Here is a 13,491-nt window from a genome sequence, read left to right on the forward strand (position 1 = left end):
TCTTTGTGCTTCATTTTCTCTTTGAATCCTTCCTGGTTTACTCTTTAGGTCTGCACAGAAATGGTCATGCCCTTCTGTACTAATGGAATTGAGGACATGTTTGAACCGTACTTGTGGAACTTGAAGAAATTTTCTGATGACTGCTATAGCCAGTGGGGAGTGAGACCAAGGCCCTCATGGATCACTACCATGTATGGTGGCAAAAACATCAGTTCACACACAAACATTGTTTTCAGGTGAGCTTTGCTGGTCCTAAAAGGAGCATTTGTTGATGGCTGCAGAATTAGGAAGGTGCTGGCTAGTAAAAGCACATAGAATATAATCATGACACCCAGCAGGTATTTCTCTGTAAGACAGAAGATACTGTGAAGACTCAGTTTGATGCTGGATTGTCCACGTATTTAAAGGGTTAAACAATAGCAACAGGATTAAAATACTTAAAAAAAAATCTCCAGCACAAAATTAAGCATCATCTTAAAAAATTTACAAGCAGAGAAAGAGAGAGAGAGAGAGAGAGAGAGAGAGAGAGAGAGAGGGAGAGGGAGAGAGGGAGAGGGAGAGGGCGAGAGAGAGAGAGAGAGAGAGAGAGAGAGAGAGAGAATGGGCATGTTAGGGTCTCTAGCCACTGCAAACGAACTCCAGGTGCCTGAGCCACTCTGTGCATGCAGCTTTTCACAGGTACTCGGGAATTGAACTGGAATCATTAGACTTTGCAGGCAAGCACCATACTACCGAGCCATCTCTACAGCCCAGTATCTTTTGTTCCTGTGTTGTTAGTTATCATTTTTATTAAGGATAACAAAATTTTCAGTGTTTATTCAATAGATAGTTTTGAAGTGCCCACAGTTATTTTTTAAATACTACATGAGGCATTTTAAATAATTTACTTATCTGAATTCTCACCAGTCTTTGCAGTAGTTTTCATAGTCCCAATTTTTAAAAATATTTTATTTATCTTTGAGAGAGAGAATGAATGGGTGCGTCAGGGCCTCTAGCCACTGCAAACAAACTCCAGACACATACACCACCTTGTGTATCTGATTTACATGGATACTGGGGAATTGAAACTGGGTTCTTAGGTTTCTCAAGCAAGTGCCTTAACCACTAAGAAATCTCTTCAGCCCATGTAATCCCAGTTTTTCTCTTATGAGGTAGGGTCTCGCTCTAGCCTAGGCTGACTTGGAATTCACTATGTAGCCTCAAACTTATGGCAATCCTCCTACCTCTGCCTCCCTAGTGCTGGGATTAAAGGCATGTGCTACCATGTCTGGTTCAATTTTTTTGTTTTTTGTTTATTTGTTTTTTTGAGGTAGGGTCTCACTCTCACCCAGGCTGACCTAGAATTCACTATGTAGTCTCAGGCTGGCCTCAAACTCACTGCTATCCTCCTACCTTTGCCTCCTGTGTTCTGGGATCAAAGGTGTGTGCCACCACGCTTGGCTTATAGTCCCATTTTTAATGAGGGTGATCATCCTCTTCACCCCGCTCAGTTATTTTCCAGAGACCAACCAGTCAGGTACTAGCCATATTTCCACCTTGGCCTGTCTGAACCACAAAACCATTCTACATGTTTTCTAAGGAAAATTAAAATCAGCCTGAAGAGCTAATTAACATAATTTTTTATTTGTTGTTTTTTTTGAGGTGGGATCTTGCTCTAGCCCAGGCTGACCTGGAATTCACTATGTAGTCTCAGGCTGGCCTCAAATTCACAGTGATCCTCCCACCTCTGCCTCCCAAGTGCTGGATTACAGGTATGCACCACCACGCCTGGCTAAATTTTCTTTTCTATACTGCACCTAGCAATTGAGGTTCCCATAGGTACTTACTCAAAACTATGCAGGCTGACTCAGTTCATTGTCCTTTCCACTACTATACATAGTATACATTCATGTTATTAATACTGATGAAATTCTCTGCTCAGGAACTTGCATATATTTATTTTCAGATCTCTATGTAGAACATCTAGTTGTAGGCCACAGGTGATTATAGACTGTTTCTTTCTAGGCCTAGTTCTACAAACTGAAGACAAAAAACAGCCACAAATTCCTGCCTCTGTGGAGCTCTGGTTTGACACACAGGAAAGAGGATTACATACTCTCAATCATATTTACAGAACCAAATTGGCTGCTTTATTGTATTAGATTGTGGGGGGACAAAAGTGGAAGCAGGAAGAATAGTGCAAAGGCTCATGCAGTGATTCGTGTTAGAGATAGATAATGGTGACCTGGATCAAGGTGGTAGCAGTGGTGTGGTGAGAAGTGGTTAGGTTGTGGCTCTATCTGAAGATACAGCTGACAGTTTATTGACAGACTGGGTGTTAAGCAGAGATTAGAGAATGACAGTAAACTTCTTGACCTGAACAACTAAGATAGAATGCCCATTAGCAAAGACTGGGAATATGGTAGGAATTGATTAAGAGTTTGGGAATATTAAGAGCATGATTTTGGATATGGTATGTTTGAGATATCTAATTAGATTTCCATGTAAAAAATGTCAGTTAGGCAATTGAATTTTGGTTTGAAAGTATAAGGGGAAATACCTGGCTAGAGATAGAATTTAGTAGTTGTATTACCTTTCTGTTACTGTAAGAAAATGCTCAAGATAATCAGCTTAAAAAGAGGAAAGGGGTATTTGACTCACAGTTTTGGAGATGTCTGGCCAAGCTTGGTTGGCCCCATTGATTTGGATTGTACTATACAGGCTGCAGCACATTCTGGCATATAGCAAACCCATTCAGCACATGGCTGTTAAGTGAAAAAGAGAAAAAGTAGGTCTCATGTTCCCCTTTAGGGGTGTGTCCCAGTGACCTAAAATCATCCATTAGGCCTTATTTCTTCCCACTAGTGTTAAGCTGATGACTATGCCTTTAACACATGAGCCTTGGAGGAGTATTTAAGACCCAAATAGTAGCAACCGTAATCTGCATACAGATTGGATTTACACCTGAGTGGGCTTTTTGGATGATTGTATGACCGTAAAGATTGTATTTTATTTCAGGCTTTGTAAATACTACCAGAAAGTGGAGTGTGCATTAAATAAATGACTGAATGCACATAAAAGGGTTTTGTAGGTCATTTGCAGTGTTACATAAAGATATACCAAGGTGTCAGAAAAGAGGGAAGTGGTCTAATACTGGCCCTGGCTGGGTACCTAGATCCAGGTATTTTAGTGCCAACTTTATAGCCTTAGGATTCAGATTCATGACATTAGGTAGATGAGAGGCAGACCAGGGACTGGAACAGAGGCAGGTGTGATCCCAAAATTGCTTTAACTCTAACCACATACAGTCAAGAGTTTGTACAGTTACCAGTTTGGTTTTTTTTGCGGGGAGGGGGGTACTAAATGAAACATGGCTGCTAAATTCTTATAGAAATGCAAGGGTTCCAGAATAGCCAAAATATTCTTCAAAAGGAAGAAAAACTTAAACTTCCTAATTTCTGTGACAGTTGTCAGTGTACTGTAATGCTGGCCTAAGTTGAGATTTATTTATTAGTGAAAAAGAATTGATAGTGTAGAATTATTTTAGTCAGGGTTTCAAAATCAGGTGGTAGACAATGCACGACCCATATCCCCCAATGAGGAGGGTCCCTGCAGAGTGGGGAGGACAGGGAAGAGGCTAATGATGGTACCAACTTGACTGTATACACTGAGTACAAAACTACTAAAAAAAAAATGGGTTGGGTGTGGTGGCGCATTAATCCCAGCACTCGGGAGGCAGAGGTAGGAGGATCACCTGAGTTTGAGGCCACCCTAGACTCCATAGTGAATTCCAGGTCAGCCTGGGCTAGAGTGAGAACCTACCTCGAAACGCCCCTCCCCCCAAAAAACAACCACAACAACAACAAAAAAAACGGGTGGCAGTAAACCTGTAATTCTTCTGCCTGTCTCCCAAGTTCTGAAATAACAGGTGTGCACCACCAGGCCTATTGAGAATGGACTCTTAGGGCTAAAAAAGAAAAAGACATAACTCTATTGAAAATGGATGAGGAGCTGGGCATGGTGGCACACATCTTTAATCCTAGCACTTCGGAAGCAGAGGTAGGAGGATCTCTGTGAGTTTGAGGCCACCGTGAGACTATATAGTTAATTCTAGGTCAGCTTGGGGTACAAGAAGACCCTACCTCAAAAAAACCACAAAAAAAGAAAGAGAGAGAGAAGAAAGGAAGAAGGAAGAGGGTAAGGATCCAGATGTGGTGGATGACTCTTGCCTGTATAAGGCAGGAGGATTGCCATGAGTTCATGACCATCCTGGTCTACATAGTGAGTTCCAGGTCAGCCTGGGCTAGAGTGGAACCTTTTCTCAAAAATAAAAATAAATGAGAAGCTGGATAGAGATTTTTTCAAGTGCATGAAGAAAACATTTAATGTCATCAGTTTTTTCAAAACCACAGTGACCAGTGGGGTGTGAGTAGCTTAGTAATAAAGTAAGTGCTTAGCACGCTGGAGAGCCTGGGCTCAATCCAGTGCATCAGTGAACAGAAAGCTCCCCACCCACCAAGTCCTTCTGCGCGCTTGTAGAGATATCAGATCGTGAAAGTTCAATGGTACCTTGTTTCCTAGAAATTCCATTCCTAGGTATTCCCAGGAAAAATGAAAATATACATGCATACTTCCATGTGATAATGTCAAATAAGCAAGGTTCATAATATTGAAAAAGTGGAAACTACACAAATTTACATGTAGTGATTAGTGGATGAGGAAACTATTATGCAGTATATGTATAGTATGAAATACTGTTTGGCAATAAGAAGGAATGGTAGGAACTGGGGAGATGGCTCAGCTTTTAAAAGGCATTTGCTTGCAGAGCCTGTCAGTGCTGATTCAGTTCCCTAGTACTCATGTAAAGCCAAATGCACAAAGTGACACTTGCATTTGGAGTATGCTTGCAGTGGCAGGAGGCCCTGGTGTGCCCATTCATATTCTCTGTCTCTCTCCACAAATAAAGCATATTTTAAAAACAGGAGTGATGTGTGTGTGTGTGTGTGTGTGTGTGTGTGTGTGTGTGTGTGTGTGTGTGTGTTTGAGGTAGGGTCTTGCTGTAGCCCAGTTTGACCTGAAATTTACTCTGTAGTCTCAGGCTGGCCTCAAACTTACAGCGATCCTCCTACCTCTGCCTCCTGAGTGCTGGGATTAAAGGCATATGCAACCATGCCCAGCAGGAATGATATATTGATTCATGCTCAAACATAGATGAAACATTAAAAAAATACCAAGCAAAAGAAGCAATCACAAAATGCCTAATGTACATTTCCATTCATATGAAGTATCTGTAAGGTAAATCTATAGAGATGGAAAATAGTTGCTCAAGACTGATAGTGGTAAAAATGTGATAATGTGGAATGACTGCTAGTAAGTATGAGCTTTTCTTGGAGATGATGACTATTGCAGTCAGGTTTGCATTGCTGGTAGAAATCACCCAACCAAGAGCAGCTTGTGGGAAAAAATGGTTTATTTTGGCTTATAGGCTTGAAGGGGAAGTTCCATGATGGCAGGGAAAACGATGACATGAGCAGAGGGTGGACATCACCCCCTGGTCAACATCAGGTGGACAACAGGAACAGGAGAGTGCGCCAAGCACTGGAAGGGGACACTGGCTATACCACTCATAAGCCTGCTCCCAACAATACACTGTCTCTAGGAGGCGTTAATTCTCAAGTCTTCATCAGCTGGGGAACCTAGCATTTAGAACATCTAAGTTTATGGGGGTCACCTGAATCGAACTACCACAATGACAGTGTCCTAAAGTGAAGTATGTTACTGTTGCCAAACCTGAATATATTAAGAACCATTAAGCTGTACCCTTTAAATGGGTGAAATCTATAATAGATGAGTCATACCTCAACAAAGCTAAAATAATAGAGATGCTGTGGAGACTGGAGATTATATATATATTTTTGTGTGTGTGCATATGTGTATATATATTAAGGAATTCAATTTGTTTCACTGACCACTCTTGCTTAAATCATTCTGAAATGTTGTGTAAAAAAGACTAATAACCTAACAGACTTTCCTTAGCTTTAAAGGTAATACAAAGTGAAGATATTTGAATGCCCAAAATTTTCTGACCACATACTCTGCATTTATTTTTAGTTTTGTCACCCTATTTCTTCCCCAGGATTGTACTTTATTTGACAAAAAATGCAACTTTATTTCATCCCTTTTCCTCCCTCTCCCTTATTGCTGGTAAAAGATAATGGTTTAGTCCTTTCATTCTATGGGGTATGCCTTGGTTTTTATTTTTTACAAATGAGGATATTGAGTCAGGTAACTTGTGACACATAAATTTTGAGTAATGAAGCAGTGATGGGATTTCAGGCTTATATATTCCAAGTCTCAGTACAAAGTTGACCCATGGGGTCACCAACTTCAGTTGTCTTTGGTTTTATTTTTTCCAGCAATATAATACTTTAGCACAAAACATCTTTTCATGTGAAAGTAGATCCTGAGATCAAATCCCCAATTACATAGTGTTTTCTCATATTTTATCTGTGTGGGTGTAACAACCTGTTTTTTTTTTTTTTTTTTTTTTTTTTTGTCTGTTTTCCGTCACTTTCAGCAATGGCGATCTAGATCCCTGGTCAGGAGGTGGAGTAACCAAAGACATCACAGATACCCTGGTGGCAATCACCATCCCACAGGGTGCCCATCATTTAGATCTCAGAGCCCACACAATCTTTGACCCTGTAACCCTGATGTTAGCCCGCTCGCTGGAAGTTAGACACATGAAGCGATGGATCACAGATTTCTACTCTGGAAGACAGCTCTGAGCAACTTAAAAAAATTTTTTTTCTTTTATGTTCATTCCATCCACATGGGAACCTCAGTTTGATTTTCCACATGTGTCTGTGGCCACACCATCCTGAACTTGCCTGACCTTGTCTGATTTTCTACATGCTTCTACTTTCCCTGTTTGTTACTAGACGTGTTGGGGCCAAGGTTGATACAGAAGAGGGTGATGGGGTGAGAACAGCCATCCCACCAAGGTGACTGCTCTGTTGTCACTGTCTGTGCCACTTCCAGGAAGAGTGTCACCATGGCAGCTCCTACACTGTCAGGACTGTGCCATTCCTGCTGCCTTCCATTCGAGGGAGAGCCACTGCCATTGTCTCTATAAGAAGGGACTCTCCTTGTCTTTGAGGCTGGAATCTGGCCATTTGTAAGTCACCATACCTACCTCGAAAAAGGAAAGCCAAAGCTGGGATAAAGGATGTCATCACAGTTGACAGGAAGGATGTGTGATGGCAATCCAGGCAATGGGGCCATTTCTTCTGTCCTTGGTCACCGATTGTCACATGTGCTGTAATAAAGAACAAGGCTGGACCTTCTACCTGCATGTTGCGCATTAAGCTCCCTCCAGCCATTGGGACTGCTGTGTGCCCAGGCTTGGCTGCTTTTGCAAAGTCCTTTAATTTCTCTCTTCCCCTGCAGCCTTTCTTAGTTCTGGGACATTTGCTGCTGTGATGAAGAAAGTGGTCTTCTGCTCTGCTTCATTTGTTCTAAGTTCAGTTTTATAATTTAGTTTTAAATCCCACCAAATAATGAAAATAACTGTTTTGCCTTTCACTATAAGTCTGAATAAACTGTATTAGTAAAAATCCTTTAAAAGTTTGTACATCAGAGGCTGTGGAGATAGCTCACTGATTAAAGAAAGATGCTTAGTTTACAAAGCTTGCTGGCTCAGATGTACTTCCTCAGCCACCCATATGTACTGGACAGGCATTTGCAGTGGAAGAGACTCTGGTGTCCCACACACATAAGCAATTAAATTACATAAAACATGTGGTGAGTCAGCCATTCACATAAATGTACTTCATCTTTGAAAATTTAATTTCTGAGCTGGGCATGGTGGTGCACACCTTTAATCCCAGCACTTGGGAGACAGAGAGAGAAGGATTGCCATGAGTTCAAGGCCACCCTGAGACTGCATAGTGAATTCCAGGTCAGCCTGAGGTACAGTGAGACCCTACCTAGAAATAAATTTTTTTCTGGTGGTTGTTACTGCTGTCTCTAAAGCCGAAGAGTCAGGACACGATGAGGCAGGCACATGAGCTTTTTGATTTTTTAAAAGGCTTTGAAATCGGTGTGGTGGCACACACCTTTGATCTCAGCACTTGGGAGGCAAAGGTAGGAGGAGCACCGAAAGTTCGAGGCCACCTGAGACTACATAGTGAATTCCAGGTCAGCCTGGGCTAGAGTGAGACCCTACCTTGAAAAACAACAATAACAACAACAACAAAAAAAAAGGTTTTTGAAAACAGAAATAAAGAATGAATCAGAACAAGCAAGCTTGGGGATGGAGATAGAAGAAGAGGTCTGAGGTAAGAGGGAGGATAGTGGTATATTTGAAGAACACAAGACATTCGGGAGCTTTGGGTGTGTTGTATAGCAAATTTGCCAAATTAAAATATTCCCTCCTAAAAGGTCAAGTCTGGGAAAGCTGAAACTTAAAGGGTCATAGAACCACAAGTAATCACAGGAACACTAAACAACTGTTGAGGGGCAGAGTCTGACCAGTGCTGTGCTATTTTCTCTGAATTGAAACATCCTCTCCCCATGCCTCCCAGGGAGGAGGGAGGCTCAGGAGGTCAACAGGTCGGGGGGAAAAGTTGCAAGATCCCTCCTTAAGATTATATATAAAAGGTAAACAACTGCTTTTGGGGAGGGGAGTACGCTAACCAGCTAAACTTCCTGTAAGTCCTGCAGTTTGCAGAAGAGATGCAGCTTCCATGAGTTGTCATCTATGCTGGGAAGGGCCTTTCCTTGAACCTGCCTTTGAGTCATCCATGCTCCTGTAAGCAACTCCTCGCCCTGCTGTGCAAGTAACCCCAGTTAACTCACTGGTTCACTAAAACTGATTGTGGCACGACTGTGCATTGATCTATTGTCTGTGACCTATCTGGGGAAATAGACATGTTTGTGTCTCCCCAGAAAGTTTCATGTGACAGTGTGTAACCCAGTGGGGGATGGCATGAACACAGCATAAGGCCTTGGGTTTGATCCTCAGAAGAAAGGGGGAAGAGGGGCTGCAGAGATGGTTTGCCAGTTATGGCACTTGTCTACAAAGCCCAAAGACTGAGGTTCAAGTCCCCAATGCCCATGTAAGCCAGATGCACAAGGTGGGAGTGGCTGGAGGTCCTGGCCCACCCCCTCTTTCGATCTTTCTTGCTATCTGCTTCTTTCCCTCTCCTCCCTCTCTCATAAATAAATAAATAAATTTATACATAAAAAGGGGGAAGAGAGAAGAGAAGGGAGGGAGGGAAAAGAAAGATGATTCATGTATGGCAGCAGCCTAGGACTACATGTAGAAAACCACTGAAGCTGGGGAAGCTAGATAAGAAGGGGCTGTGTTTAATTAAAGTTTGCTTTTAAACTCAAGGGCAAACAAGCACGTGAAAGATTTTTAAATGGGGAGTGCCTTGTTCAAAGAGATGAAGGAGCCTAGAAAACTCAAGAAATGTGTGTCTGGCCAGGCGTGGTGGCACACGCCTTTAATCCCAGCACTCAGTAGGCAGAGGTAGGAGGATCACCATGAGTTCAAGACCACCCTGAGATTACCTAGTGAATTCAAGGTCAGCCTGAGCTACAGTGAGACCCTACCTCGAAAAACTTAAAAAAAAAAAAAAAGAAAAGGAAAGAAATATATGTGTCTGGTTTCAGCACTTCACTTAGTTACAATGCAGTTGGGGAGGAAAAAGGCTTCCAACACAGTCCTCATGATACAGGAAACTGAGGCACACTTAACAGGCATCTGAGTGGAGAATTAGTTTATTTTCACACCAGCATGGGCCCAGGGGAATCCCTTCCAAAGCCTGGACTCTGAGCTCTGATGACTCAGTTTATATACGCCCCTTGGGCTGTTCATTATTGTTAGCTCTCAGAGCCCTGACCTAATGCCAGAGACCTTAACTATGTGATAGGCAAATTTTACAGAAACGGGGGGGAACCCCGAAATTCAGTGAGCAGATGTCTGCAGCTGCATTATGGAGATAAAAAGAAGCATAAGATGATTTACAACAGAGGCTGCAATTACAGATCATGGCCTTGTGACAGTACACAAACTTCAGTGTCAGTACAGAACAATATGCAGTAGAAGACATAACTAATACAAAAGTCTATCATAGCTGCACAAGACGTAACTTTGGTGCAGGGGCTTCTAAATTTTCCTTCATCCAATTTCCACCTCACAATGCACAGTAACCAGCCAACTTATCTGTGCATCTCGGAAGCTAAAGTCAGCATCCTTCTCACCGTATCCCATGCCGGGAGCTCATTCTGTGCTAACTAGCGGGCACGGTAAGCACTCGATAAACGTTGTGATTTAAGGGTATAAAACGGTTTTCTTTCCCTCCTCTCCCCTCACAACCGTCCTCACACGCGTGCCTGTTTCTCTCAAATAAATAAAAATAATTCATGAAGCGCCTGGGTGGGCGCCTCCGTCCAGAGCCCCAAGAACTTCCCAGCTCTTCACCTGACACCGATCCGGAACCAGCCCCCTGCGGCTCGACCAGCTCCCCACAGTCAAATCTCCCGCGTCTCCTTCCGGCGGAAGTGACGCACGGGTCCCGCAGAGCCAATCAGGGAAGGCTCTGCGGTGCCTGGGGCTGGGCGGCCGTCAGCGGAGGCTCTGCGCTGCTGCGGGCGGCGGGGCAGTGAGGCAGGCTGATGTGCGCCTCGTCCGCTGATGGCGTGTCAGTAAACTGCCGCGGGCTCGGGTGGGGTTGGCGCGGGGATGAGGGCTGCGGTGGACCCGGGGCTTGGCGGTGGCAGTAAAGGCCGGGATGCTGCGACCTTCGTGGCGAGGCCCCGGACGAGGATGGCTGCGGAGGATGCCGGGCGGAGGCCCGCGGTGTCCCGTGGAGACGGGCTGAGCCGCGGCGCGCGCCCTGGCCGGTGGCTCCCTCGCCCTCACCCGCCCTGCGGCCGCCAGCCGGAGCCATGGGCCGCCCTGCGCTCCTGCTCTTTCTCCTGCCTCTGCTGGCCCCCCTGGCAGCCCCGGCCCTTAGTCCTCAACTAAGGGCCCTGGGCAGGCCACACTTGAAAGCCAGCACCACATTCCGCCCTGCCGTAACCAATGCCTACAAAATTCGGTACTTCCAACAGAAGGTAATGGGTGGGGGGCGTCGAAATCCCGGTCCCAACCACCGGGATCCCCACTCTCAGACACAGGAGACCACCCCGAAATTCAGATTGCAAATACCCGAGACCGGTCTTAAGCTCAGTGTACAGAGTACCCGAGACCGGTCTTCAACTCAGCGTACAGAGGGTAGCCCCAAGTCTCAAACTTAACATCTCCTCTCCCTTTACCAATTGTTTAACATCGCCTCTCCTTCATCAACAGAAATGTATTCTTTCTTTCACAGTTCTTGAAGTCAGGCCTCTAGTTTGATTCGGGCTCATGGCCATGACTCACCTCAGCTAATCCTGTTCCCAAAACAATACCTCAATCTGAGTTTAGAGCCAACCCTGGAACCTAGTTCGTGATAGTAGATAGACATCCTTTGCCCCAAGGTAATCCCTAAACGTGAATTCTAATGATTAGGTAAAAACATTAGAATATAAAAACAAATATATATATATATATGTGTGTGTGTGTGTGTATGTATATATATATACATATATATATATATATATATATATATATATATATAATTGATCAGATCTAAAGTGACAGCCTGTCATTTCAGTATCAGCTCAAAGTTGGCTTGTTGGACCTTCAAGAGAGAGAGAGAGAGTGTGTGTGTGTGTGTGTGTGTGTGTGTGTGTGTGTGTGTAGCTGGGCGAGATGGCGCACGCCCTTAATCCCAGCACTTGGGAGGCAGAGGTAGGAGGCTCGCTATGAGTTTGAGGCCACCCTGAGACTACATAGTAAATTCCAGGTCAGGTTGGGTTAGAGTGAGACTCTACTGTGAAAAACTAAGTAAGTATGTGTGTGTATAAGATATATTCATACACAGACACACACACATGAATGAGAGAGACCAGGGTCTCCTACCATTGCAAATGAATTCCAGATGCATGCACCACTCTGTGCAGCTAGCTTTATTTACATGGGTCCTGGGGACTTGAACCTGGGCTATCAGGCTTGCAAAAGCAAGAGCCTTAAACCCCTGAACCACCTTCCCAGTCCCCTTCAAGAGTTTTTGATAACTCTCATTCCCTCTAAAACTGGACACATGTAACCAATGCTTATGAACAAAATGGTAGACCTCTGTCAAGATTTGAGGTGAGGCCTAGAGAAATGGCTCAGCTGTTAAGGCACTTGTCTGCAAAGCCTAATAGCCTGAATTTGATTCCCCAGTACCCATGTAAAGCCAAATGCACAAAAAGGCACATGCATTCAGAGTTTGTGTGCAGCTGCTGGAGGCCCTGGTGTGCCCATTTTCTCCTTTTTTTTTTTTTTAAGAGTTGTGAGTTGTTTTTTTTTAAATTTTTTTTGTTCATTTTTATTTATTTATTTGAGAGTGACAGAGAGAGAAAGAGGCAGAGAGAGAGAGAGAGAATGGGCGCGCTCCAGGGCTTCCAGCCACTGAAAACAAACTCCAGACGCGTGCGCCCCCTTGTGCATCTGGCTAACGTGGGTCCTGGAGAATCGAGCCTCGAACGGGGGTCCTTAGGCTTCACAGGCAAGTGCTTAACCGCTAAGCCATCTCTCCAGCCCTATCTTCTTTTTTTAAATAATTTTTTTAATTTTGTTTTTGTTTTTATTTATTTATTTGAGAGAGACAGACAGGGAAAGAGGGGAGAGAGAGAGAGAAAGAGAGAGAGAGGGAGAGGGAGAGAGAGAGAGAGAGAGAATGGGCGCGCCAGGGCCTCCAGCCACTGGAAACAAATTCCAGACGCGTGTGCCCCATTGTGCATCTGGCTAACGTGGGTCCTGGGGAATGGAGCCTGGAACTGGGGTCCTTAGACTTCACAGGCAAGCGCTTAACCACTAAGCCATCTCTCCAGCCCCTCTCTCTATCGTCTATCTCTCTCTGCTTGCACATAAAGTTTTTTTTTTTTTTTCAAGGTAAGGTCTTGCTCTATCCTAGGCTGACCTGGAATTGGTCTCAGACTAGCTTAAAATTCACAGTGATCCTACCTCAGCCACCCAACACTCCTGCTTTTTGTTCTGCCTCTCCTGGCTTCTGGGTCATCCCAGCTTTTAGTCCTGCACTAAGGGCTCTACAAATCTTGACATAGGGCTGGGATTAAAGGCATGTGCCACCATACCCAGCAAATGAAAATAGTTTCTTTTTAATACATTTTAATATATTTTATTTATTTGAGAAAGAGAAAGAGGTAGATAGAATAGCCACACCAGGGCCTCTAGCCACTGCAAACGAACTTCAGATGCATGAGCTAACTTGTGCATATAGCTTATGTGGGTACTAGGGAATCGAACTTGAGTCATTTGGGTTCTCAGGCAAGTTGCTTTAACCGCTAAGCCATTTCTCTTTTCAGCCCCAAAAATATTTTTTTAAAAAAGGTTTCAGGTGATGTCAGGTTGCT

At 44.0% G+C, this 13,491-nt stretch overlaps 2 protein-coding genes across 7 annotated transcripts in view; both read left to right on the plus strand.

Annotated features, from left to right (window-relative positions):
- The window catches only part of LOC101604554 (prolylcarboxypeptidase), a 40,714-nt gene extending 33,046 nt beyond the window's left edge, over nt 1–7,668 (plus strand). For all 4 annotated transcript variants that reach the window (XM_045145948.1, XM_045145946.1, XM_004658124.2 and 1 more), the window contains exons 8-9: nt 49–236; nt 6,557–7,668. In XM_045145948.1, coding sequence (XP_045001883.1) covers nt 49–236; nt 6,557–6,767 — 399 coding nt within the window. In that variant the 3' untranslated portion in view covers nt 6,768–7,668. The remainder of the gene's footprint in view (nt 1–48; nt 237–6,556) is intronic.
- A 2,942-nt stretch (nt 7,669–10,610) lies between these two features.
- Nucleotides 10,611–13,491, plus strand: part of LOC101604841 (lysosomal Pro-X carboxypeptidase-like) — a 62,832-nt gene continuing 59,951 nt past the window's right edge. Inside the window, exon 1 of one of the 3 annotated variants that reach the window (XM_045145944.1) lies at nt 10,611–10,688. Coding sequence is in view for 1 of the 3 variants with exons in the window: in XM_045145943.1 (XP_045001878.1) it covers nt 10,936–11,103 (168 nt within the window). In the remaining 2 variants the exon portion in view is untranslated. Of the gene's footprint in view, nt 10,689–10,935; nt 11,104–11,487; nt 11,509–13,491 lie in introns of those variants that run through there. The other 2 variants (XM_045145943.1, XM_045145945.1) reach the window with 2 other exon arrangements.

This window comes from Jaculus jaculus, chromosome 3 (assembly GCF_020740685.1).
Source record: "Jaculus jaculus isolate mJacJac1 chromosome 3, mJacJac1.mat.Y.cur, whole genome shotgun sequence".
Lineage (NCBI taxonomy): Eukaryota > Metazoa > Chordata > Mammalia > Rodentia > Dipodidae > Jaculus > Jaculus jaculus.